Here is a 26663-nt window from a genome sequence, read left to right on the forward strand (position 1 = left end):
AACAATACAAGAGGAGCTTCTTGGTCATCGAGGTAGCGAATAGAACTATGGTTGGCTGACCCCACAGGGCCCAAAGTCTGCTGCAAACATTCTTGTGAAGGGTCCACTCTGTGGGGAAGGCCTGACCCTTACGGCTGAGGCGATCTGCCATGACATTCATATCGCCCTGAATGAGCCTCGTTACCAGCGTGAGCTTTCGATCTTTGACCAAATGAGGAGGTCCCTTGCGAACTTGAACAACTTCCTCGAATGAGTCCCTCTCTGCTTGGAGATGTAAGCCAAGGCTGTGGTGTAGTCGGAGTTCACCTCCACCACCTTGTTAAGCTGGAGGGACTTGAAGTTTATCAAGGCCAGATGAACTGCCAACAACTCCTTGCAATAGATGTGAAGTGTCCTTTGCTCCTGATTCCATGTTCCCGAGCATTCCTGTCCGTCCAGTGTCGCACCCCAGCCCGTGTCCGATGCGTCCGAGAAGAGACGGTGGTCGGGGGTCTGAACAGCCAAAGGTAGACCTTCCTTGAGAAGAATGCTGTTCTTCCACCACGTTAGAGTAGACCTCATCTCTTCGGAAACAGGAACTGAGCCCGTCTCTAGCGTCAAGTCCTTTATCCAGTGAGCAGCTAGATGATACTGAAGGGGGCGGAGGTGAAGTCTCCCTAACTCGATGAACAGGGCCAGCGATGAAAGTGTCCCTGTTAGACTCATCCCCTGCCTGACTAAGCATCGGTTCCTTCTCAGCATGCTCTGGATGCATTCTAGGGCTTGGAAGATCCTTGGGGCCGACGGACAAGTCCGAAAAGCTCGACTCTGAAGATCCATACCCAAGGAAACAATGGTCTGGGATGGAACGAGCTGAGACTCCTCAAAATTGACCAGGAGGCCCAGTTCCTTGGTCAGATCCATAGTCCATTTGAAAATCTCCAGACAGCGACGACTTGTGGGAGCTCTTAAAAGCCAGTCGTCTGACGGAGCCGGACACAAGATCATGATACTGCTGCACAGTCTGTAAACTGTCAATCATGGGCAAGCGAGGAAGTACAGTGACAACCCGAATCTGTCTAGACTATCTGGGTCGTACAGACAACTCCTTAACGGGTTGCTGAGGTTGCCGCACTGCGTCACAACAAGTCCCTTCTGTTGGTTGTTGAACGTCTTCCCCGTGACACATTGACTCCGTAAACAAAAAATCCTCTAACAAGGACTAAGCTTGGACTGCATGTCATGCAACACAGCTCAAGGTCTATGGGAGCAGGTGTGGTAACAGACGGGATTAGCGGCTGAAGTGGAACCATTACCTTCCCTGTAAGCATGTAATGCTTAAATAAAAGTCCATAAGAGGTTATGCAGCTAAAGGCTCCCTCCAAATGACAGAGTCCTCAAGGGAATATCAGAAGGAGGGAGAAAAGAACTTTCTCATCTACAGGGACCTTATCCTAGAAAAGCTAAGTTCTCTGAGTGAGGGTTCACTGGTGCAAAAGCAGCAGACTAGAAGGCAACGTTATGAAACTGCTTGACAGTCTAGTGAGTTGGCAACAACCCAAGATATGTTGAGAAGCATGCGGTAAGGTATGCAGAGCATGATGAATGCAGAGTATGCTGTATGCAGAGCATGCTGTATGTAGAGCATGTTGTATGCAGAGCATGCTGAATGCAGAGCATGCTGTATGCAGAGCATGTTGTATGCAGAGCATGCTGAATGCAGAGCATGCTGAATGCTGAGCATGTAGTAAGCAGAGCCTGCTGTAAGGAAAGCAGAGCGTGTGCATGGCGTTTAACATTCTTAGAAATTCCATGACCAGTGCTAGAGTGCTTTATGCATGCTTGCATGGGGTTTAAAAATCAACATAATGTTTACCTTACATTCATAACTCATGATTCATATTTTTGCCATGGTTTGAAAATGGAGGTAAGGTATGCTGAACAGCAGAGTCAGAACGAGCTGGAACAACAACAGTGGAAGGTGCAGAAAGTTCCTGTTCCTGTGGAATGAGTGGAGCGTGAAGAGACCGAGGTTGCGCAGAACAAGGTAAAGTTCCCGCAAGCAGAGGTGTCTGAGGTGCAGGAACAGGGTGCACGGGTTGAGCTCGGTGCAGCAGCTGAGGAGACTGACTCACAGGTGGAAGAGGTTGTACCTCCACCGAGAGTTGCACCACCGGTGGAGCAGCCAGGGGAGGAGGAGGAAGAGTGGAGTAATCCTCCTGATCCCAAACCGAAGGTTGCCTTAAAGAAGGCTGAGGCTGAACAACACTGGGAACAGCGAACACAGAAAGAGGTTCAACATCGTACGCCTGGCAGAAGGTGCTGCGACTGGGTGCAGCGAGTGCAGGCGGGTTGAGCACAGGCTGAACGGGTGCAGGTGGAGGTGCAACACTCTCAGCCCGACATTCACGCAACAGGTCCGAAAGCTGTGCTTGCATGGACTGTAGTAGAGTCCACATCATCGTACGCCTGGCAGATGGTGCTGCGACTGGGTGCAGCGAGTGCAGGCGGGTGCAGCACAGGCTGAACGGGTGCAGCCGGTTGGTGCACCACCGGTGCAGGCGGGTGCAGCACAGGCTGAACGGGTGCAGCCGGTTGGTGCACCACCGGTGCAGGCGGGTGCAGCACAGGCTGAACGGGTGCAGGCGGTTGGTGCACCACCGGTGCAGGAGGAGGAGGAGGTGCAACACTCTCAGCACGACACTCACGCATCAGGTCCGAAAGCTGTGCTGCATGGACTGTAGTAGAGTCCACAACATCGTACGCCTGGCAGGTGGTACTGCGATCAGGCGGAGCGAGCATAGGCGGGGGGGAGTGTAGGCGCACTCTCAACCCGACAAAATGATGACTGAGGAGAGTCAGAGCTAACCCAATGACTGCATCCGGGTTGTTGAACTTTACTTCGTACGTCTGGCATAGGTCTGGACTTTACGTTTAAGAGGTCTAGAGACCTGAGACCAGCGTTACTCTGCCTTTATTTTCTCCTCTAATTCTCTTCTGCAGACGAGCAAAATAAGGGCTCAATCGTCTGCGGGTGGGAGTGACGGTCTCGGTAAGACACGCCCACAACCACCGAGGATACTTCTGTGCGCCGATCAAGGCCTGCCGAACCCTTTTGCCCTTCGACATTGCTTCTCCCCTGGGCTTGGGAGCTTGCAAGAGGTCCCGGACTGGGAGGACGACTGGCGCGCACAAAAGTACCCTCACGCATAACACTGACATCAATCACTTATCACTTTGATTTCTGTTTGCACTTATTTCACTGAACTCGAAACTTTAAGTGGTTTGTACCTGAAACACGCAATTCTATCCTTCTCAAAAGTTAATAATTGCGAAAACAGAATTACAATGTAACAGAAAAATCTAATGAAAGAAAATTCAGTGGCTGGAAAGAGACTAAACACTAGATCACTCTAGAAACGTTTAGTTTCTTCCCCTAAAGAGACTAGGGATAAGAGCAAAACGATAACGACGTTACTCGTACGCCTGGCAGGCTTGAGGGAAACGTTTATCCTCTTTCTCCCTCCGTCTCTATCTCTCTCTCTCTCTCTCTCTCTCTCTCTCTCTCTTGACTTAGAACCTGAGAGAAGAGCCCAATCATATATATCGTTAAAACATATTATTGTTAAAGGAAAAAACTGAAATATTTCCCAAAAAGAAAAGTTCCTTATTAGAATCAACATTAAGTTAAGAAAGAATGAACAAAACGCTAGGCACGGTTACTCTTACTGCAATGTGAAACCGTGAACATTCTTTCTCTATCGTAACGATAGAGTGCAAGTTGAAACGTTCTGAACGTCAACAACTGCCGAGACAAACAAAACGTTAGTTCAACTTTGAAAAAGTACGAGACTATCAAAGAAATTCTTTCACAGACCTTAAAATAGCATAATATGTTAACAGGTAAAACCGAAATGACGGGCTCACGATAATTAACTTCGGTACCAAGAAAAGACCGCCTACTATTAGGAAGGTCGAATATAAACAAATATAAAAATTAATTTTAATAAGTTTATAATAAAAGGAAGTTAATCGAAGAGGCCTATAAGAGGCGGAGAGATATAAAATAAATCTATAACTTTTGTTAAGCAAAATTAAGAAAGAGAGTCTATACTCTCTTAGACACCAACACTTTCGTCTAAGGGAAGGGTCGGCCATTGAAAGGTGAACGAGAGTTCATACTCTCTTCGTCACCAAAATTAATCAAATTAATTCCAAAAGCTAACTAAGCTAAAATAGAAGTTTCCAGTAAAGCGACAGCCGAAATCAAAGAGAAATACTTCACCAAAGTCGTGAAAATACTCCAAGAACATAAGCGTATCCCAGAACGTCTTGCCGGAAGCACGACAGAGGAATAATTGAGGAGGTGTCAACAAGAAGTACTTGAGTACCTGGCCACAGGTGGCGCTGGTAAGTACACCCCCTTCTAGTATTGTGATAGCTGGCGTATCCCTCCATAGAATTCTGTCGGGCAACGGAGTTGACAGCTACATGATTATCGGGTAAGTTTAATATTGAAAATCTAGCCTTCAAGAATAACAATAACATTTTAATTATTATGAATGCAGGAATGTGATCTAAAGCCCCTTCCACACGAGGGGCAAATGGAGGGCGAGCACTCTGATTTGCTTGTAATTCTTTTGCTTTGAAACAGTGTTACCAGATCAAAGAGTCCAAGGCAGACAGTTAGGCACAGGCAGGCGAACGTATGACTTGGGCCAAACGCCGGGCAGAGAACAGAGCCCAGTCAAACAGTAGTCAGGCAACCATCCAGTGCCTCAATAACGGTTAGGGGCACTTCAATTTTTTGCCCATTGTTTTCTTGTTTATGACGTCATCTACACTCTTGATCGTCAAACATATAAAAAAATTGGTAACAGTGACTGGCCGCCGTGCATTTGCCCCTCGTGTGGAAGGGCCTTTAGTCAACTTTACCAATTATTATGCTACAGACTTTAAGTACAAGTGAATGAAGTTGTATTTGCTATAGGGCCATAGCAGGTTTAGCTTTAGCTACGGTGTGAGATGTACTGTATTCCTATTAACAGCCTCTCTTATGATGTCAAATGAATACATTTCCTTGAGAATTAAGACCATGAATAAAAGCTCTTTATTATTGATTGGTTTGCATGAAAAATCCATTTCATGTTATAAAACATTATTACGTTTCATATGTAAGAATTGGGCTGCCACCCCAAGAGATGTATCATCAAAGTATAATCTTAGTACTTGGTGTTTCAAGTGCAAGAATGAAATTAAGATAGGAAAAGAAAGCACACATTTTTCTCACTGGATGTTATGACACGAGAATAGTTACAGATGGTTTCAAATTATTGGAACCTAGATGTATGTCTACTGTAGGCGCTAGAGCTTTAAATATGCGGCCCGAGACTATAAAATAAGTTCCCATTAAACATATTAAAGACAATATATCAAGGCTTTCGAGAAGAAACTGAATACTTTCTTGTTCTCTAAGTGCTTCGATAGTGTGGATTTGACAATAAACGACCAATATGCTTTGTGAAATGTTGAATGCTTTCGAACGAACACGATAAAATGACCGTGGAGGTCCTGTAGAGAGTAGGGTTCCCCTGCTGTAGGGACAAGAAAAGCAGCCCGTAAAGTAAAGTATTTCATATGTAAATTGATACTACTAAAGACTTTCTTGTTCTTTAAATACTTCGATAGTTTGGATTTTATAAATGACCAATATGCTTTCTGAAATGTTGAATGCTTTTGAACGAGCATGATAAAATGACTGTCGAGGTCCTGTAGAGAGTAGGGTTCCCCTGCAATATATTACAAGAAAAGCAGCCCATAAAGTAAAGTATTTCACATGTAAATTGATACTACTGAAGACCTCCTTGTTCTCTAAGTGCTTCGATAGTGTGGATTTGACAATAAACGACCAATATGCTTTGTGAAATGTTGAATGCTTTTGAACAATGATGATAAAATGACAGTACAGATCCTGTAGTGAGTAGGACCAGAAAAATGTCCCTTAAAGTAAAGTATTATACATATAAATTGATGTTACTGTTAAAACTAAAAAATAAACAACAAAATTTTCAGCCTAGCTTTTGTATCAGTTTTTGTTGTAGAAGCATTAGATCACAAACACTGTCCTCACTTACTAGCATAAGATGGATCATCAATTGCCGAACAAGGAAGAGTAGCTGTCAATATACCAGAAGTGTGAGGGAGCATCACCCTCCCTGACAGAAGCACAAACTCCTTTATCCAGTTCAGGGCAATCAACTGAAAAATAGGGGTGACAAAGTTAAAAGCCAAATACATAGTGGCAAAGTAAATACTTAAAGCACCTACTTCTATCTATCTACTTCCCAACGCCCTTCCCCAAATTTTGAGGGGTAGCTAACATAATAAAAAAGGAACAAATAGGAACTTTTACTCTCTTCGCTCCTCCCAGCCTGATGAGGAATACAGGCGAGTTTGGTTGGTACTGCTAGGGTGCCACAGCCCACCTGTTCCCCGTTATCCACCACAAATGAAGTTTTATATGCAGAATCCCCTACTGCTACTACCTCAGCGGTCACCAAGGCAACCGGAGGAAGCAGCAGGGCCTACTGCATCACAATCACTCACCATTCACTCATATTTCTAGCATGCTCTCTTGCCTCTCTCACATCTATCCTCCTATCACCCAGAGCTTTCTTCACTCCATCCGCCCATTTATTATAAATCAAATGAAAGGAAAGCGTAATTCACTCTTGTAATTGTCATATGTGAATATAAATGCAGGTGAATAAATTTTCTAAAAAATAAAAGTTTCTAAAAAACATGATTTATGAACAAAAATAGCATCAGCTCCATCATAACTCCACCAACCATACATTCATATCTCTAATGTTTTCAGGGTTACCACACTTCTAACCGTCCAAAGAAATAGTCCTCTAATACAAAGCAAGTATCAACCGCCCCATAAAAACTATTAGTATTTATGCAGTGCGCGCTCTCATCCCAACTCCACATTTCAATGCCTTTTTTATAGGCTACACAAAAATTGAGGAAGGGGGGTTCCAACTAGTGGACATACTGAAAGACCAACTTATTCAGTCAGACTTGGGAGGGGGTAACCGCAGGAATGTTCAGCGCAATAAACGTGTTTTGAGTTACAACTATACAAGGTCCCCAACTTAAAAACATTAAGAGATACAAGCACAAATCCAACTGAAAATAAAAAACAAAATAAAACAATATATAATTTAAAACATTAAGTAAATGGACATTTTTTAATAGTGTGATATCTATTCCATATGAAACCTGACTATTTGTTGACTTGTGTGGCTGGAAATCATAGGCATGAGATTCAGGTTAGGCCTACCCTAGCGCAAAATTTAACTAAATTTGACTTACAAACAGTTTCTTGGAACGAATTAAGTTTGTAAGTTGAGGACCTACTGTACATACATCTTTGAATGAAGACTCTTGAGCTAAGAGCATAAAGCTGTAAAAATAAATAATTTTCCTAAAATTAGAGGCTTTCTGTACTTCCTACTGCCATTTCTTTGTGTTTAATATTAAAGATTTTTTCTCAATTTAAAATTTCAAACACCTCACCTGTACTAACTGATCGTTAGACTGGGCATGAGTGATAAGTATGTTGATCATTTCTCCAAATTTAACTCTATCTGGTGCCTTCTTTATGCTGATCAAAAATTCACCTACAACTGCCTCACACCTGGAAATATAACAAAGTATATTGTATAGAAAACGACCCCACTATTAATCGGTAGAAGAGCACCTTTATACCTTTAAGTATAATAATTTTTTAATGAAAAGGTCAACTTTTAATCAACTACAGATTTTTAGTTATGCTATGAAGACTATGATTTATGGAAATATATTTGAAGAAAATCAAATTTAAAAACAGAAGTTTCTTCAAATATGGTGACCTCTTAAAATATTTTTCAAATATGACAGAGAGAGTACAGTAATATTAAAGGAACTTTGTGCAACAGATGATGTAATCAGTTCAATAGCAAATTATCACAAGTTTAAATATTCGTACATTTCTTCGTTTTTCTATTATAATTATTACTAGCTAAGCTACAACTCTAGTTGGAAAAGCAGGATGCCATAAGCCTATGGGCTCCACCAAGGAAAATAGCCCAGTGAGGTAAGGAAATAAGGAGTGTATAAGGAAAAGAGGAGAATGTGTGAAGAATAGGCTAGACTATTCAGTGTATGTGTAAGCAAAGGAAAAGTGAACAGTAACCAGAGAGAGGGATCCAATGTAGTACTATCTGGTCTGTCAAAGGACCCAATAACTCTTAAGTGGTAGTATCTCAATAGATGGGTGGTGCCTTGGCCAACCTACCACCTATAAAATGATATACTGCACTATATTGTATTTATTGAATGCAGAGTACAATGGACTAAACCAAGCGAGGAGGATAAAATTCAGAAAGACATACGATACTGTATAAAAATGTAAGTAACAAAAGATTCATCGCTTAGAGATATAAAAACTATCAACATATCAAATAAAGACACCACCCAAGACAATCTATCTCAAATTATACATGCAACTGAAGCACAAAATTATTCAATAATATCTCATACACAAAACTAGCTCGATTTCATATCACACCACCTATAGGTTCTTACATCTTTTTAACTTCTGCCTTTGGTGCTTCCAGTATGAAGAACAAGCCGTCTAGAATCTCAGAGAGGAAGGAAAGTGTGTCAACGTCTGGAACAGTGTGAAGGACCGACACCCACGACACGACCAACGTCTGTGCCCAGTGGCTGTTGCAGTAAAGTTTTTCACGCAAAACTGGAATAAAGCCGACCAAATCAAAAGATGCACTTTCGGTCACAATGTCCTGTCGGTGAAAAAAAAATTAATTGAATATTGTATAATACTATAATTTCATAGTAAGCATACTAATACAGTACATGTATTAAACGTATCATAGTCTCTAATATTTATCTAAAAATGTTATTTTGATAATAAAATAAATTTTCGAATATACTTACCCGGTGATTATAATAGCTGCAACTCTGTTGCTCGACAGAAAAACTCTACGTAAAAATTCGCCAGCGATCGCTACACAGGTAGGGGGTGTACTCAACAGCGCCATCTGTCGTTCAGATACCCATTACTCATTGTAAACAAAGAACTCAATTTTCTCCTCGGTCCACTGTGTCTCTATTGGGGAGGAAGGGAGGGTCCTTTAATTTATAATCACCGGGTAAGTATATTCAAAAATTTATTTTATTATCAAAATAACATTTTTCAATATTTAACTTAGCCGGTGATTATAATAGCTGACTCACACCCAGGGGGGTGGGTAGAGGCCAGCAAAATATGTTTACATCATATGAGCTAAGAATTTTTATTTCATTTTAGAAGTTATCAAAATAACTAAACAAAATAAATAGGTACCTGGTAAGGAAGTCGACTTGAACAATTACTCTGCCTTTTTAAGTACGTCTTCCTTACGGAGCCTCGCGATCCTCTTAGGATGCTGAGCGACCCCTAGGAGCTGAAGTATCAAGGGTTGCAACCCATACAACAGGACCTCATCAAAACCTCTAATCTAGGCGCTTCTCAAGAAATGACTTTGACCACCCGCCAAATCAACTAGGATGCGAAAGGCTTCTTAGCCTTCCGGACAACCCAAAAACAGTAAAAACATTTCAAGAGAAAGATTAAAAAGGTTATGGAATTAGGGAATTGTAGTGGTTGAGCCCTCACCCACTACTGCACTCGTTGCTACGAATGGTCCCAGAGTGTAGCAGTTCTCGTAAAGAGACTGGACATCCTTAAGATAAAAAGACGCGAACACTGACTTGCTTTTCCAATAGGTTGCGTCGATTATACTTCGCAGAGATCTATTTTGTTTAAAGGCCACGGAAGTTGCGACAGCTCTAACTTCGTGTGTCCTTACCTTCAGCAAAGCTTGGTCTTCCTCATTCATATGGGAATGAGCTTCTCGTATTAACAGTCTGATAAAATAGGATAAAGCATTCTTTGACATAGGCAAAGATGGTTTCTTAACTGAACACCATAAAGCTTCAGACGGGCCTCGTAAAGGTTTAGTTCGTTTTAAATAGAACTTAAGAGCTCTTACATGGCATAAGACTCTTTCTAGTTCATTTCCAACCATACGATAAGCTTGGAATATCGAACGATTTTGGCCAAGGTCGAGAAGCAGCTCGTTTTTGGCTAGAAAACCAAGTTGTAGAGAACATGTAGCCGTTTCAGATGAGAATCCGATGTTCTTGCTGAAGGCATGAATCTCACTGACTCTTTTAGCTGTGGCTAAGCATACCAGGAAAAGAGTCTTTAAGGTGAGATCTTTCAGGGAGGCTGATTGTAGCGGCTCGAACCTGTCTGACATAAGGAATCTTAGTACCACGTCTAAATTCCAACCAGGTGTAACCAAACGACGCTCCTTCGTGGTCTCAAAAGACTTAAGGAGGTCCTGTAGATCTTTATTGTTGGAAAGATCTAAGCCTCTGTGACGGAAGACTGATTCCAACATGCTTCTGTAACCCTTGATAGTGGGAGCTGAAAGAGATCGTTCTTTCCTCAGATATAAGAGGAAGTCAGCTATTTGAGTTACAGAGGTACTGGTCGAGGATACGGATACTGACTTGCACCAGTTTCGGAAGATTTCCCACTTCGATTGGTAGACTCTAAGGGTGGATGTTCTCCTTGCTCTAGCAATCGCTCTGGCTGCCTCCTTCGAAAAGCCTCTAGCTCTCGAGAGTCTTTCGATAGTCTGAAGGCAGTCAGACGAAGAGTGTGGAGGCCTTGGTGTATCTTCTTTACGTGTGGCTGACGTAGAAGGTCCACCCTTAGGGGAAGTGTTCTGGGAATGTCTACTAGCCATCGAAGTACCTCGGTGAACCATTCTCTCGCGGGCCAGAGGGGAGCAACTAGCGTCAACCTTGTCCCTTCGTGAGAGGCGAACTTCTGCAGTACCTTGTTGACAATCTTGAACGGAGGGAATGCATATAGATCTAGATGTGACCAATCTAGGAGAAAGGCATCTATATGAACTGCTGCTGGGTCCGGGATTGGAGAGCAAAATATTGGGAGCCTCTTGGTCATCGAGGTTGCGAAGAGATCTATGGTTGGCTGGCCCCAGGTGGCCCAAAGTCTCTTGCATACATCCTTGTGGAGGGTCCATTCTGTTGGAATTATTTGTCCCTTCCGACTGAGACAATCTGCCATGACATTCAAGTTGCCTTGGATGAACCTCGTTACTAGTGATATGTTTAGACCTTTTGACCAGGTGAGGAGGTCCCTTGCGATCTCGTACAACGTCAGAGAGTAGGTCCCTCCTTGCTTGGAGATGTACGCCAAAGCCGTGGTGTTGTCCGAGTTCACCTCCACCACTTTGCCTTGAAGGAGAGACCTGAAGCTTTTCCAGGCCAGACGTACTGCCAGTAGCTCCTTGCAGTTGAAATGCATTGTCCTTTGACTCGAGTTCCATATCCCCGAGCATTCCCGACCGTCTAATGTCGCACCCCAGCCTACGTCCGATGCGTCCGAGAAGAGAACTTGGTTGGGAGTCTGAACAGCCAGGGGAAGACCCTCTCTTAGGTTGATATTGTCCTTTCACCAAGTCAGACAAGACTTTATCTTTTCGGAAACCGGGATCGAGACCGCTTCTAGCGTCTTGTCCTTTTTCCAGTGAAAAGCTAGATGGTATTGAAGAGGACGGAGGTGTAGTCTTTCTAGTGACACAAATTGATCCACGGATGACAGTGTCCCTACCAGACTCATCCATAGCCTGACTGAGCAGCGTTCCTTCTTCAGCATCTTCTGGATGGATAGCAGGGCTGGGGGCTGATCGTCTTGTTGTTCAGCAACGTCCTCATCAGAGGGTTCCTCATCCGAAACTGATGAGGAAACGGCAACGGAGTGGGCAACATCTGGCTCGCTGAATCCGGTCGCACTGGTGGATGCGTGACGGAGCCGGACGCAATATCATGGCACTACTGCACAGTCTGTGAACTGTCAACAACCATGGGTGCGCGAGGAAGCACAGCGTCAACCCTAGACTGTCTAGACCGTCTGGGTTGTGCAGTCAACACCCTACCGGGTTGCTGAGGTTGACGCACTGCGTCAAAACAAGTCACCTCTGCTGGTTGTTGAACGTCCTGAACGTCAAAAACCACCTCCGAGCGTCGCTTAATGTCAACGTGCGGCTGGCAACCCACACTGGGTCGCATCGGTGGAGTAACCACCTCAACTGGCAGACGCGAGTAGGTTACCTCAGCGTCAACAGGGCGCACAACCGACCGGTTGGAAGGTTGTTGGCCAGAAGGTTCTTCTCCGCATTTAAGTCCTCTATCAAGGACGCAAGCTTGGACTGCATGTCTTGCAGCAAAGCCCATTTAGGGTCTACGGGAGCAGGTGTGGCAACAGACGGGGTTAGCGACTGAGGCGGAACCGTTTACCATCCCTGAAAGCCTTGTTATGCGTGACATAATAGTACAGCAAAACTTCAAAGGCTCGACAACAGCTGTGAAGTTGACCTGTAAACAACTTGGAGCGTCTCCTGGCTAGGCGCCAGGGAGAGTCTACCAGAATTGAGAAGTCTATCTGGGCAGAGGCATGAACTCCCAAGCCGAGAACTTCTCTCGTGTCATATCAGACTCTCGCTCTACAAACCAGTTTAAAAGATGGGAAAGCAAAGGCTGTATCCCCCAAACTCCTCCTGGTGAAAAACCAGTCGCCTAGCCAACGTAACGCTCTCTAGGAGAGCGAGAGAGCACTAGCTTAAAAACAACGGCTTCGAAGTAGCTAGGCCTAGTGTAAGCTCTGACGTTTAGGCGAACGAGGAGCAGCAGTTACAAAAAGATCCGGACGAAGATCCTTAAAAAAATCATCATGATTTAATTAAAGTCCATAGGAGGCTAAGCAGCTTTAGGCTCCTCTCCATCTGACAGAGTCCTCAAGGGAATATCAGTAGGAGGGAGAACAGCAACTTCCTCATCTACAGGAACCTTATCCGATAAAAGCTGAGTCTCTCACTGGAGCATTAGTAGTGGACCAGAACGCAACGTCATGTAACTGCTTGACAGTCTGTGAACTGTCAACAACTGAACTGTCAACCACAACAGGTGCGTGAGGACGCACAGCGTCCACTCGAGACTGCTTTGACTGCCTAGACTGAGCAGTCAAAACAACTCTAGAATGAGGAGGTTGACGCAGAGCGTCAAAACAAGTCAACTCCGATTGTTAGTGAACGTCTTGAACGTCAACAGGAGCATCAGCCAGTGGCCTAACATCCAAATGCGGCTGAAAAACCACACGAGACCGCATCGAGTGTGGTTCTAAACAACCTGACTGACGTGACTAAGCTACGCCAACGTCAACAGTAAGCACAAAGGAACGTTAGGTTGGCTGAAAGCCAGGATATCGATGAGATAAACGGCTAGACTCAACGGACTAATCGGCAGAATAGTCTTCCATAAGGGAGGCAAGCATATACTGCATGTTTTGCCATACAACCCCTTAAGGATCAACGGAAATGGTTGTGGTAATAGACGAGGGTAACGTCTGTGACCGCAACACTTTGCCTACAAAAAAAAAAAAGACTCGGAGTCTGTGTTACGCTTTTGTTAGGCGGCGAGCAGTTATCCGATGACTGCATAGGGTCAGAGCTGTCCTCATGGCTGTAACCAGGACGCTGGACCTGTCCTGAAAGGACTGACTTTCGCTTAAGGGCTCCGAAACCTTGTGACAGGTTTCTTATGCGAAAAGCCTACGGATGGCGAGGAGAAACAACGTCTCTCTCGTCTTATGGTAGGGGAGATCTTGGTAAGATACACCCGATACCATAGAGGGAAAACGTCTGTTCGTTGGTCAAGGCCTCTCGAACCCATAAGTCGTTTGACATTACTTCTCCCCTGGGCTTGGGAGCTTGTAAGAGGTCCCGGACTAGGTGAACGACAGGCACGAACAGACGAACCCTCGGACGCAACACTGTAACATTTTGCGCCTCGGACGCAACACTGTAACACTTTGCGCATATCACTTTATCACTTCGATTTTCTGTTTTGCACTTATTTCTACCTGAAACACGCAATTCTACCCTTCATTAAAAGGTAGTAATTGCGAAATTAGTCGTATAATGCAAGCTCATAATACCAGCAAAAAACAGAAAACATATTTTAAGATAAAAAGAAAAATCAGTGGCTGGGAAAGAGACTAAACACTAGTTCATATAACTACGTTTTCAATCTCTCACCGCACATAGCCTGGGGACGAGAATAAAAACCTAAAAACGTTTTATCCTTCCTCCCCGTACAGCGACTAGGGACGTGAGTAACACGAGAACAACGTTACCCGCTTGAACGGAACGTTTTCTCTCCTCTCTCTCCCTCCGTCTCTATCTCTCTCTCTCTTTCTCTCTTGATTTCGCACCTAAGAGAAGAGCCCAATTATATATCGTCAAAAAAACATGTTATTTGACTAAAGGAAAAAACTGAAATGTTTTTCAAATAAAAAGTTCCTTTAAATTAGAATTTAAAACATTTAAGCTAAGAAAGAATGAACAAAACGTCAGAATCGATTTACTCTTACTGCAAAGTGAAACCGTGATACACTCTCTCTCTATCGTAACGATAGAGCGCATGTTGAACGTCCTGAACGTCAACAACTGCGTAGCATAAAAAACTAAACGTTAGTTCATCTTTGAAAACAGTACGAAGACTATCAAAGAAATTCTTTCATAAAAAATTACGTTTAAAAAGTTCTAAATCCTTAGCTCTTTAAAAGCTAAAGACGATATAAAGGGCTCAACGTTGATTAACTTCGGTTTCCAAGTTAGGACCGCCTACTCTCAGGAAAGGTCTATATAAACAAAGCATTAAAATTTATTTTTATATGTTTATAAAAAAATGGAAAGTTAATCGAAGAGGCCTAATAAAGGCGGAGAGATATAAAACATATATAGGAAAATCTATAACGTGATAAGATAATTACTAAAAGCCTAAACACACTTCCGTCTAAGGGAAGGGTCGGCCATTTAAAAGTGAAAGAAAGTCCATACTCTCTTTGTCACCATAATTAATTCTATCCAAAACGAATTCAAGTTTTAAGATGACGATAAAACACCTGCATAGCGAAAGCTCAAAACTAGAATAGTGTACTTCACCAAATAGTTGTAAAAACAAATCCAGCGAATTAGTAGGTCTTGCCGGTAGCCCGACAGAGAGAAAATTGAGTTCTTTGTTTACAATGAGTAATGGGTATCTGAACGACAGATGGCGCTGTTGAGTACACCCCCTACCTGTGTAGCGATCGCTGGCGAATTTTTACGTAGAGTTTTTCTGTCGAGCAACAGAGTTGCAGCTATTATAATCACCGGCTAAGTTAAATATTGAAAAATTGATAGCAAAAATTATCAGTTTGATGAATAAGAAACAAAATATGCATAACATTATTAAATGATGTTTAACTCATTATTCTACAAACAGCTAGCTAATAATCCTCCCAAATTTACTAAACTCCCCAGGTATTATTTGTAATAAGGTTTAGCAACTATCTGAAGGGCAACTCACAGATAAACTTTACTTGAAAAATAACTCGCTCATATATATCACAAACCAATCAAGACAGCTGCAGAAAAATGCAAATTCAAAATAAATATAAAATCTATAATACTGTGCGTTTCTTTACAAATCAGACTTATTTTAATTTAAGTCTGAAAACACTAAACTTGCTTTAAAATAGGAGGGATTCATTCATGTTCTTCTTTGTTTAACACATTTAATGCTGTATATTAAGGAGGGAAAATAATGATCCAATAAAATATTGGTTAGCAACCTCCAGTCCCAGAGCAAAGACAGGGTTGTGGTGACAGATGTGGTAACCTCCCTGACTGGTGAACGACAGACTGGAGTTCGAGTCCCGCTCAAAGCCATTAGTTTTTCTGGTCGCTATACCTCTCCATCCTTGTGAGCTAACGATGAGGGGTTTGAGGGAGCCTACAGGTCTATCTGCTGAGTCATCAGCAGCCATTACCTGGCATTCATTGGTTCTAGCTTGGGTGAAGAGGGGGATTGGGCACTGATCGTATGTATATATGGCCAGTCTCTTGGGCAATGTCACTGTCCCTTGCCCCTGCCATTCATGAGCAGCATTTAAAACCCTTTAAACTTTGCATACTGAGCAATTAGTATGCAAAAGCTTGGATGCTAAAGTGACATTTCCAGTGTAATGCACTGAAACCAAGCATATTATATTAGCTGGTACTCTCATAAAAGCAAAATATCACTAAACAACTCAAAAGTGGTGCAGTGTACCAAGAAAAATTATGAACTCACTTTGCAATGAATCTATGGACAAAAATATCTACCACTATCAAGGAAACTAACTGGAACAGTCTTCAAATAATGATATTGATTAAGCTTACCATCTCATGCACAATGTGGAGGCAAGGTAAACAAGATTTATTTGAGTTTATGTGACAATGCCGTCACAGACATCTCGAGTAATGAAGAGAGGTGTCGTAACATGCTGATATAGAAGAAAATACTTATGGAATAATATTCTATGATCTGGAGCAGAGAGTAAAGAATGAGTCATAAAATTCCTTGCCCAAGACCAGTGCCTTCAAGTCATGTCTCAAACAAAGTTCTTTCCATAAAATCCTAGAAGCAATGTAACCTACACTCCTATTACCTCTTATACCATCTCGTAAGAAGAAATTTTTACTACTGTATTTCTAAACGTAGTATACTGTTCTACCTCGCTAGTGGCTACCTGGAACTTCAATAAAAAAGGATAAACTACTAAAATCAAGTCTCTGATAATTCATGTGTCATGTTCTAAAATCAAGGTACTTTTTATGATCAACTCTCTACAGAAAGGAAGAATCCTTCTAGTCTCCGATTTGCGAGGTGGTTGACATGGGAAGTGTAGCTTAAAAGACTTAGGTTTGTATGGTTATGAAAAACACAAAGTACTTCACAAAATTTGTTATCAGTTCTTACATAAATACAGAACCTCATCCCTTAATAGGAGGCTTATCCGCAGGATGGAGGAAGTCCCTATAACCAAACTGGCTGTTTTAAAATCCCAAGAAATCAAAACACTTGGACCTGTAGAGGTGGAAAAGTGATAACTCATGTTCACCTTCTAACAATCAGAGAACATTTTTCAAGGTGAGAAGACAGGGGGGTCACGAAGGTACCTATATCCAAACAGGATATGATGTCTGAAATGTATCGTCAATTTAAAGACGAGTTGTTTACATACACTGTATTGTATGTTCCTCCTCCCCTTCGTAATGTACTTAATGTACTTAAATGTGTGGAATAGTTGCTCGGTACGGAAGAATACCTGCATCAATGTCCGACCCAGCAAATAACAACAAGAACGCTCACCCAAAGGATGTGGAAAGACATCATCATAAACTTTAACAGCTGAGCTCCCACTCACTGAATCATGCTTCTACTAAAGGACGAAGGTTTGTTCTCATGTAAGAACAATTAAGTCTTGCAAAGCACTTCCTCATTTAAAATATAGAGGGGCACTCAATAGAGAGCGTGCCTTTGCCCCACCAAGCAGTCTTATTTTGCTCTTAAGTCCACTGCATACTTGTAATTCAATGTATTTTCTTCAAAATCTAATGGATTTGTCCTTGGGTTATACCCCACATGTCCATCTAGTTTCGTTGAAACTGGTTCAGTAGTTTTTGTGTAATGTTATTCACAGACAAAGCATTGGGGTGAGATGCATCTGTAATCCACAGAGCCAATAAAAAGTGACAGTCAGTCACTAGTGCTGGTGTGAGTGGGGTGCCTAACCTACCCTACTACTCACCCCTCTAACTAGAGGAGTATAGTTACACATCTCCAAAGCTTTAACGGCTAGTTTCAGCTTTCGCCAAGACAAATACTCCTACGTAAAGAGCGGAAGGTTTGTATGTTGTGCTGGAACAAATAAACAACAAAATATTTTCCATTTACTTAACATTACAATAATTTTCAAAGTACTGTTGTGTACTTGTACTTTGATGTACTTTATCCAAAATTTTAGAGATTCATCCTTTGGTCATACCCGACATGATTACCAAGTTTGGTCAAAATTGGTACCGTAGTTTTTGTGTAAAGTTGCTCACAAACATCATCATCATCTCCTCCTACGCCTATTGACGCAAAGGGTCTCTGTTAGATTTCGTCAGCCGTCTCTATCTTGAGCTTATAACCCTTTTACCCCCAAAGGACGTACAGTACTGGTATGTTTCACAAGTCATCCTTTTACCCCCATGGACGTACCGGTACGTCCTTACAAAAAACTGCTATTTAGATTTTTTTTGCATATTTTTGATAATTTTTTTTAGAAACTTTAGGCATTTTCCAAGAGAATGAGACCAATCTGACCTCTCTATGACGAAAATTAAGGCTGTTAGAGCAATTTAAAAAAATATACTGCAATATGTGCTTAAAAAAAAAAAACCCCTGGGGGTTAAGGGTTGGAAATTTCCAAATAGCCTGGGGGTAAAAGGGTTAAATCAATACTTTTCCATTCATCACCTCCCACTTCACGCTTCATAAATAAATAAACTAAGAAACAGACAGGGGTGAATACATAACCTTCGCAAAGGCAACAATGATAAAAACACACCAGATCCTACAGAAAAATCAAGAACCAGTTTAAACCAACTCCGATTCACAGAACAAACCTTCATTATCCTATCGAGCATCTCAGACCCATTCTTGACATTCTGGTCTGCATCCATGGCCAGTCGAACGAGTATCGTGAATATATCGTTGAACTGGGTCAGCACAGTTCCTCTTGAAACTCTTACTACATTGTAGAGAGACTCTGTTGCATAGTACCTTACATTTGGATTGCTGTCGGAAAAGCAGGCCAATATGGGATTGACGAGTTTCTGTATGTGCGGCCCAATTCCCTGGAAAATTAGAAAATGGGAATGGATGTTATGGAATGTATAGTACAGAAGGTGCTTAACTTACAAACTTAATTGGTTTCAAGAGGTTTTTCGTAAGTTGAATTGTTTGAAAGTCGAATTTTATTACATTTTTGCCTAGGGTAGGCCTAACCTGAATCCCATGCTTATGATTTCCAGCTACGAAAGTAAAAAAATAGTCAGGTTTCATATGAAATATATATAAAGTTATTACAATTATTGTTTTGCTTACTGTATCAACCCTTTCACCCCCAATGGACCTACCGGTACGTTCTTGCAAAATATTGTTATTACTGTACTTAATTGGTTCCAGGGGGGTTTTTGTAAGTCGAATTGTTTGTGAGTACAATTTTGTTAAATTTTTGCCTAACCTGAATCCCATGTCTATGATTTCCAACTACAAAAGTCAAGAAAGAGTCGGGTTTCAAATGAAATAGATATCAGGTTATTACAAATGTTGTTTTGCTTACTGTATTAACCCTTTCACCCCCAATGGATGCACCAGTACGTTCTTGCAAAACACTATTATTTACATGTTTTTGCATATTTTTGATAACTTTATGAGAAACTTCAGGCATTTTCCAAAAGAAGGAGACCAACCTGACCCCTCTATGACAAAAATTAAGGCTGTTAGAGCAATTTAAAAAAAAATATAGCAAAATGTGCTTGAAAGTTCAACATACCTTGGGGGTAAAAGGGATAAATATAATATTGTTTTATTAAAGTATTTCTTTATCTTATCTTTGTTATTTTCAGTTGGATTTCTGTTAATATCTCCAAATGTTTTTAAAGTTGAGAACCTTCCGTATAGTTTGACTATTTCCTTGGAATATCTGAATGAAGTTCACGTACAAAGTATCATGCATGAATGCTTTAGTCGGCATACTGACAAAGATAATACATTTTTAAGTTAATTATGTTGTTATTTGCTTCTGATGGTGCATGAGGATGATTAATGGTAAAGAAAATTTAAATCGATGTAAGGTACTTTTATATACAAAAATTGTTGTTTTTCACTTTGTGTTACGATTCCAAAAACAAGTTTGATATTATTCTAAATATACTAAAGCTCTTATACTAAATAGGTTAACCCTTTTACCCCCAAAGGACATACTGGTACGTTTCACAAAAGCCATTCCTTTACCCCCATGGACGTACCGGTACGTCCTTGCAAAAAAATGCTATAAAAATTTTTTTTTTTCATATTTTTGATAATTTTTTGAGAAAATTCAGGCATTTTCCAAGAGAATGAGACCAACCTGACCTCTCTATGACAAAAATTAAGCCTGTTAGAGCAATTTTAAAAAAATATACTGCAAAATGTGCTGGGAAAAAAATAACTCCCTGGGGGTTAAGGGTTGGAAATTTCCAAATAGCCTGGGGGTAAAAGGGTTAATGATGTTGTGTGAAAACATACAACTGTACAGTAAAGACTGTCTTTTTACATGTACTAACTTGACAGTACTCGAAACACTTTTGGATTACTTGGAAACAAGTTACTTAAATTGTCTTTCCTTTTCAATAGTTTAGAGAAGGGATCTGCCTCGCTTGCATCCATTTTCTGCAACTTGCACCAAAGCTAACATATGCATCATCATAATAAAAATTTAATTCAAAGACATAATATATAATAATTGACTTTCAACAATAATAAAAACATGATCAGTAACCAATTACCCGAGTTCCGAGCCCTATAGCCACAGCAGCGAGACCAATCAGTCCTCCTTTTCTGGTGTGGGGATTATGTGACATGGCAAACTCTTCTAGCACTTTAATCAGTCTGCTGATTTGTTCTTGATTGTTGGCTGCAGAGAAATCTTTCACCATTCTGGAAAAGGGAAAAAGAGAAAGCATGATTCTTTAAAATAAAGTTAAAGTTACGGGTTTTAGGTCTCCCCTGAGACGACCTTCATCACCTCCTCGGGCGACCATGAGCCAGCTGGGACTATTACTAGCCCCCTCTAACCTCCCCAACAGGCGCCACCCTGGGGAGTACCCCCGGTAGAGGGTCTCACACTATTCACGCCTTAGCGGGGACGCGAACTCGGGACCTCTGAAACAGAAGCCCGCGACGCTACCAACCTAGTTATCCGGAGTATAAGTCCAACTGAAAATACTACTTTTGCCTAGCCTTTAAAACCCTGAATTGAAAAATCGACTGGATTAGATAACTAGAACTTAGTTATGTGGTGTGAATAGGCTTAATAATCCTTCATTTACTCATCTCGATACCCTTACTTTATCCAATATCTATAAGGACAAATGTAAAGTGTTAGTATATTAGAGTTCTCTTGCTTGAGGGTACACTCGGGCATGCTATTCCGACTCGTTTTCCTTCCCCTTGTTTTTTAAGTTCTTATAGTGTATATATGATAGATCTAATTTAATGTTGTTACTGTTCTTAAAATATTTTAATTGTTCATTACTTCTCTTGTCGTTTATTTATTTCCTTTTTTCCTTTCCACACTGGACTATTTTTCCCTGTTGGAGCCCTAGGGCTTACAGCATCCTGTTTTCCCAACTAAGGTTGTCCCTTAGCAAGTAATAATGATAAGAGATATCAGGTTTCTATTTCTTGGAAAAATAAAAAAAATGCTTCATTAAATGAAACGTACTTCTATAAGAATAAAATCCTTCAACCTTTTTAATAGGAGGCTCATTCTCTAGCAAGGAAGTTGTCTGCAGAAATGACTGACGTTTCTATTACTGCCCAGAAATACAGTATCACCTTCCTGGTCATCGCATAAGCCTTGGGTCTAGGACTGCTATAATATTCTTTACAACCTCGTATTTACTAATGTGAGAGGCTGGTGGAGCACTATGCCAAAACATTTTACTTGTATAGACAACACACTAGATGCATTTCAGGGGAACCCTGACACTTGAGTCGAAGTACAAAAGAGATTTTGATTGGTTCATGTGGTCAATTTCCCCTGGTACATCTTTGCTGAAAATTTACAATCTGTTCTAGACACTGTTAGAGCAGCTCTCCTAGAAAAGCATGTATCTTTGTACATCCTCCAACCAAGAAGAGAAAGCATCTTCCCAGACTGGTGGAACCTTGGTAGATGAGAAGGACAAAGAAGCATGAATCAAGTTAGGATCCTTGGTATATATCAAGGACAAAGAAGCATGAACAAGGTTAGGATCTCCTTTGCTACCTTAACTAACATTTTGAGATACCAATTGGCTTTCTGCTGGTACAGGCTGACTAGGGAAGATGGCCAATTTGGTGCTGAAAGGTGAAGAGAGCACTGTGTACTTGCTGCTTAGCAGCACGACCAACTAGCCCACTCCACCTCTAAACCCTGTCCCTAGGAAGAAAGTTGAACTACGAAAAAATTTTTCTGCCAGAATGTACTTGCCAATCATTTCCCAGGCATTGCAAACCCCCAACTCATGGCCCTACTTTGTCAGTATACAGATGGGAAAGGAAAGTCTGCTTCTGTGCTTTCGTTTGCTGACATATGCCACTAAACTGTTGTAGTCACTCATCTGCACCCAAGAGCAATGTTGTGGTACTGGACACACCACTCACATTTTCAAGACAATGAAATGCAAATGAAAGACATCTTCAGTTCATGTACCAAGAGCTAGGTCCTCCAGGTGTAGATCTAAATCCTCTTTTGGCGTATCTACAATCAGAAGCACTTCCAGTCGGGTATTAAATATGGCAATAACCACACATGATAATGGGGGACTTACTGCTTCAGGAAGCCTCTCATTTACCTAGGCCACTATGCCAAAATATAAGAATATTATATTTTTTGCAGCATTTTCCAAAGTATAGAAATCTACAGAAATTTTATTGGCCATCATTGCTTTTTACCCAGACACTGTAGATACAGATGTGTGATAGAGAGGAATAATGATTAGACCTCAGCTCTGAGTATCTAGGAACATTGCTGTTAATTCTAAAAAATTTCAAATAGGTTACTAAGAAAAATAACCTTTAAGGTAGCAATACTTGAGCCTATTCAAGTACTAAAATAAGTTACTATGAAAATGCAACCCTTCAGGTGGTATTACTTGAGCATATACAATTATATACTATTGACCAAATGTAAATCAGAAGACATATAAGACATACCATGTCTGCTCTCTTTGGGTACAATTGAACGTTCATGACTCTCAGGAGCGTAGTGTAATGGTGACTTGTCAGACGTGAACACCCGTTCTCCCCAAGGATTTATTATACTTTAAGGGCTGTTTTCCTGCTCTTATCACACATGGAAACCCTGTGCCCTAAATGATCTGTTTGCTGTATACAGTCTTGGGTATACAACAGTGCTTATTACACATTGTCAAATCCCCATTAACGGAAAGAGAACGAACGGCAACAAAAAAAATTATGCAGTAAGGGGGAAAAAATGTGCCTAACCTTTCAACCTTCGGTGAAAACGGTTGTTTTTCTAAAGGAAACACCTGTTTCTTAGTAGAAAAGCTTTTCCCGTTGGTAACTATAATAAAACTGACGCTTCTTGTGATGTTTTCAGGACCTCTTGCATGATTAAGAAGCAGAAGGGTACAAGGATAAGGAAAAGGAGCAACTCAGAGATGTGAAGGACGAAGAGACATACCTGTAATAAATGTCTATTTCCATCTTTATGTTATCAAATCAGATTGTTAGGTTAGGTAAGCTAGCCAATGGTCAACAATAGAATATAACTAACTTTGAAATTGCTTAAATGTGTATTCATTATTACAAAATATTTTAAATTTCAACACAGTTTCTTTAGAAAGCTAAAAGAAAGCTACTGAGCCTTTGTATATCAGCGGCCAGTTTCTCATACGTTAATTAAAAATGGACATCAACTAACCTAAACTTTCCTCCCTAACCTATCCTATAAGCCGTGTCCTTACCTACATACCTATTGGGGGGGGGGGCTAACTCCCCCCTGCGATTCCCCTTACACTGCCGTATTCTAACTTAGCCATAATACATACAGGTGGCCGCTATCATACATAAACCCCTAAATGTGTATTCATTATAATAAAATCTTTTAAATTACGACATAACGTTTCTTTAGAAAGCTAAAATAAAGGTATTTAAGCCATGATGTTCAGGTTAGGTTACCAACATAATTACCGGTTAAGAGCAATACAGAAAGGGAGAAATTCATAAGACAAGATATATTTAATCGAAAATAACATGAAATGGTATATATAATCCTCACTTCTCTATTTCCAGAGCAGCAGCCTTCCTTTTGTCGTACAATTTGTCACTAAGGGCTCGCACGCAGGCCGAACTCAGAGGGGAGTAATCCCTGTCACTCATTTTGCCTCGGGCAGTTTAATTCTTCTTTCCAAAGCAGAAAATATCACAACAAAGAACCCTCCTCCATGTAGACTCGGCTAATTCACGAGACCCAAAGGCTCCAAAGGCGTGAAATCTGATATAAAACTTCGCCCCTCCCCTCCTACTTCGATGGTCAGCTGACGAGTGTTTACTACCGAAGACTCGGATGACGCGTCTCAACACCATTTCGTGTCTTTGACAGTTATGGTGAGACGAAGCCAAGGCCAATTTTACGAACATATATAAAGATTAAATCTATTATTGCGTAGCGAAGTTAATAAATTCTAATAATTTAAATATATTAAAATTTACTACATGATCAGCAGTATGGGTTATCTCGAGAAGGTTTACAAAAAAAATTATTTACGCAGAGAAGTGGTACGAAGCCAAGGCCAATTTTACGAACACTAATAAAGATTAAATTTATTGTGATGTTACGAAGTTAATTAATTCTAATAATTTAAATATAGTCAAATTTACTACATGATTAACGGTATGGGTTATCTTGAGAAGGTTTACAAAAAAAATATTTACGCAGAGAAGTGGTACAAAATAAAAATCATTAATGACTACAGAGAGATATATATTAATCTCGTATAATATCTTCTAACGAGTGTGTAAAAATCGATCAATATTTAAACGAACATTTACAGAGTCCATAGAGCCACATATAGCCAAGCTATTTGACATTCCAAGATAAAAATTTTACAATAGACCAAAGTGTCACTAATACGCATGCGCACGGCCCAAGTGAGCAGACGACACTGAATGGAAGATGCTCTGTAGAGGAGAGACTGAGGGAATAATTTCCTTGCCTTTTTTTACTCAATTTTAAGTACTAATGAGGAAGGAATGTCCGCAATGTATCCTGTTTGCGTCGTATGTGATACAGAAAACGCGCGCGTCTTGAAAAACCGGTGAAATACGAGAGAAAGGGGTGATTGTCGCCCAAGATGATGTGTGTGTGTGCGAGACAGATGAAGAAGACCAAATCTGCCTAGTCTGGCGGCATTCCACTGACGTTGGTGCTCAAGATTCGCTTTTTTTAAGATTTCCGGGAGTGAGATATTCGTGGGTCATGATGTGATTTAGTGCCAGCCACGATGGTGGAAGTGATGAGTTATAGGCGGTGCTGACAGGCGCTGGAACAAGGTGTTTATTAGGTGGTGCTGACAGGCGCTGGGAAAGGAGAAGGTGTCCACATGGAGAACTACTGCTCTTGTGAACTTCGAAACATGATGCTAAACACCGTATGTATATTCGTTTGTATGTTGTCTTACGCAATTGTTCATCTTGTGTCTGTCCTGTTTAATGTATACGCAACGAGTTATCCTGTAGAGAATGTTGGGTTTTTCGTATTTCAGGAATTCAATGTTGTGGACTGAGCGATTGTGGTTCATTTTGGGTTGACAAATCTATATTCGATAGTCGGGTGGCACAAATATATTTCTTAAAGGTTTAATTATGTTATGTATAACGGTTATAGGTTACTAAAAGAAATATATTCTAAGAAATGCATAACATAAATGTCATTAGTCGCGTATATAAATTATGCTTATGTATTTAATTCATGTGTCCTTTTTTTGTTTTCTATTATGTTTATTAATATAATATACATACGCCAAAACTAATGTTTTTACATTTTTCAATTGTGTGCTATTTACATTAGCGAATAGCGCAATTAATTTATTACACTTCAATCGATAGATATAATTTCCTTTAGATATTCTACCACCAAAATACGCATTTTTTTTATTCAAGCACGTTATGTAATTACCAGTGTAGGAGGGTTTTTAATCAATGTTATTATAATGTAATTCAAACAGTTAGTTATTCATTCAAATGGCAAAATCTACTACACATAATTTATGGTTAATAATCTTATGATTATCGTAGAATGTTGAAAAGAATGTAAATTTTAAGGCAATGCTAAAATAATGACTGCGTATGTTTATGTATGTTTAATGTTGATTTTTTCGCGGTATTTAATTGTGATGTGAGGGAACATGATATCACATTATATAATGTGTTTATTATAATGAAGTTCGCGGTATTTTGGTTGTCTAAAAAATATTTTTAAACAGCTTTAACCAGATGCTAGTTTTTAATTTTCTCATTATTAATATTATTATTTATTTATTATTATTATTATTATTATTATTATTATTATTATTATTATTATTACAAGTTACTTCTCTGTATATAAAATATTATTGATTTTATTTTAATGAAGAAAACCGTAGATTCAAATTAGGTGAGATTTTTTCATGTCTTTTGATAATAATAATAATAATGATAATAATAGTGATGATTATATAGTAATGATTAGTTTAATGATGATAACTAATTTATTATTATTATTATTATTATCATTATTATTATTATTATTACTCTACGAACTTAATCACTGAAAATTACCTCCTTCAAATAGCGCTAACACAAATCCGAATTTTAAC

At 40.4% G+C, this 26663-nt stretch overlaps 2 protein-coding genes across 4 annotated transcripts in view; one reads left to right on the top strand and one right to left on the bottom strand.

Moving 5' to 3' along the window:
* Positions 1 to 24374, bottom strand: part of LOC137623132 (protein VAC14 homolog) — a 58170-nt gene extending 33796 nt beyond the window's left edge. For both annotated transcript variants that reach the window (XM_068353811.1, XM_068353810.1), the window contains exons 1-6: positions 24086 to 24374; positions 20586 to 20736; positions 18660 to 18890; positions 8611 to 8828; positions 7561 to 7681; positions 6114 to 6237 (exon numbers count right to left, since the gene is read on the bottom strand). In XM_068353811.1, coding sequence (XP_068209912.1) covers positions 6114 to 6237; positions 7561 to 7681; positions 8611 to 8828; positions 18660 to 18890; positions 20586 to 20736; positions 24086 to 24186 — 946 coding nt within the window. In that variant the 5' untranslated portion in view covers positions 24187 to 24374. The remainder of the gene's footprint in view (positions 1 to 6113; positions 6238 to 7560; positions 7682 to 8610; positions 8829 to 18659; positions 18891 to 20585; positions 20737 to 24085) is intronic.
* A 374-nt stretch (positions 24375 to 24748) lies between these two features.
* LOC137623146 (uncharacterized) overlaps positions 24749 to 26663 on the top strand; it is a 419809-nt gene continuing 417894 nt past the window's right edge. For both annotated transcript variants that reach the window (XM_068353830.1, XM_068353831.1), the window contains exon 1: positions 24749 to 25457. The gene's annotated coding sequence lies outside the window, so the exon portion shown is untranslated. The remainder of the gene's footprint in view (positions 25458 to 26663) is intronic.

This window comes from Palaemon carinicauda, chromosome 30 (assembly GCF_036898095.1).
Source record: "Palaemon carinicauda isolate YSFRI2023 chromosome 30, ASM3689809v2, whole genome shotgun sequence".
NCBI classification, from domain to species: domain Eukaryota; kingdom Metazoa; phylum Arthropoda; class Malacostraca; order Decapoda; family Palaemonidae; genus Palaemon; species Palaemon carinicauda.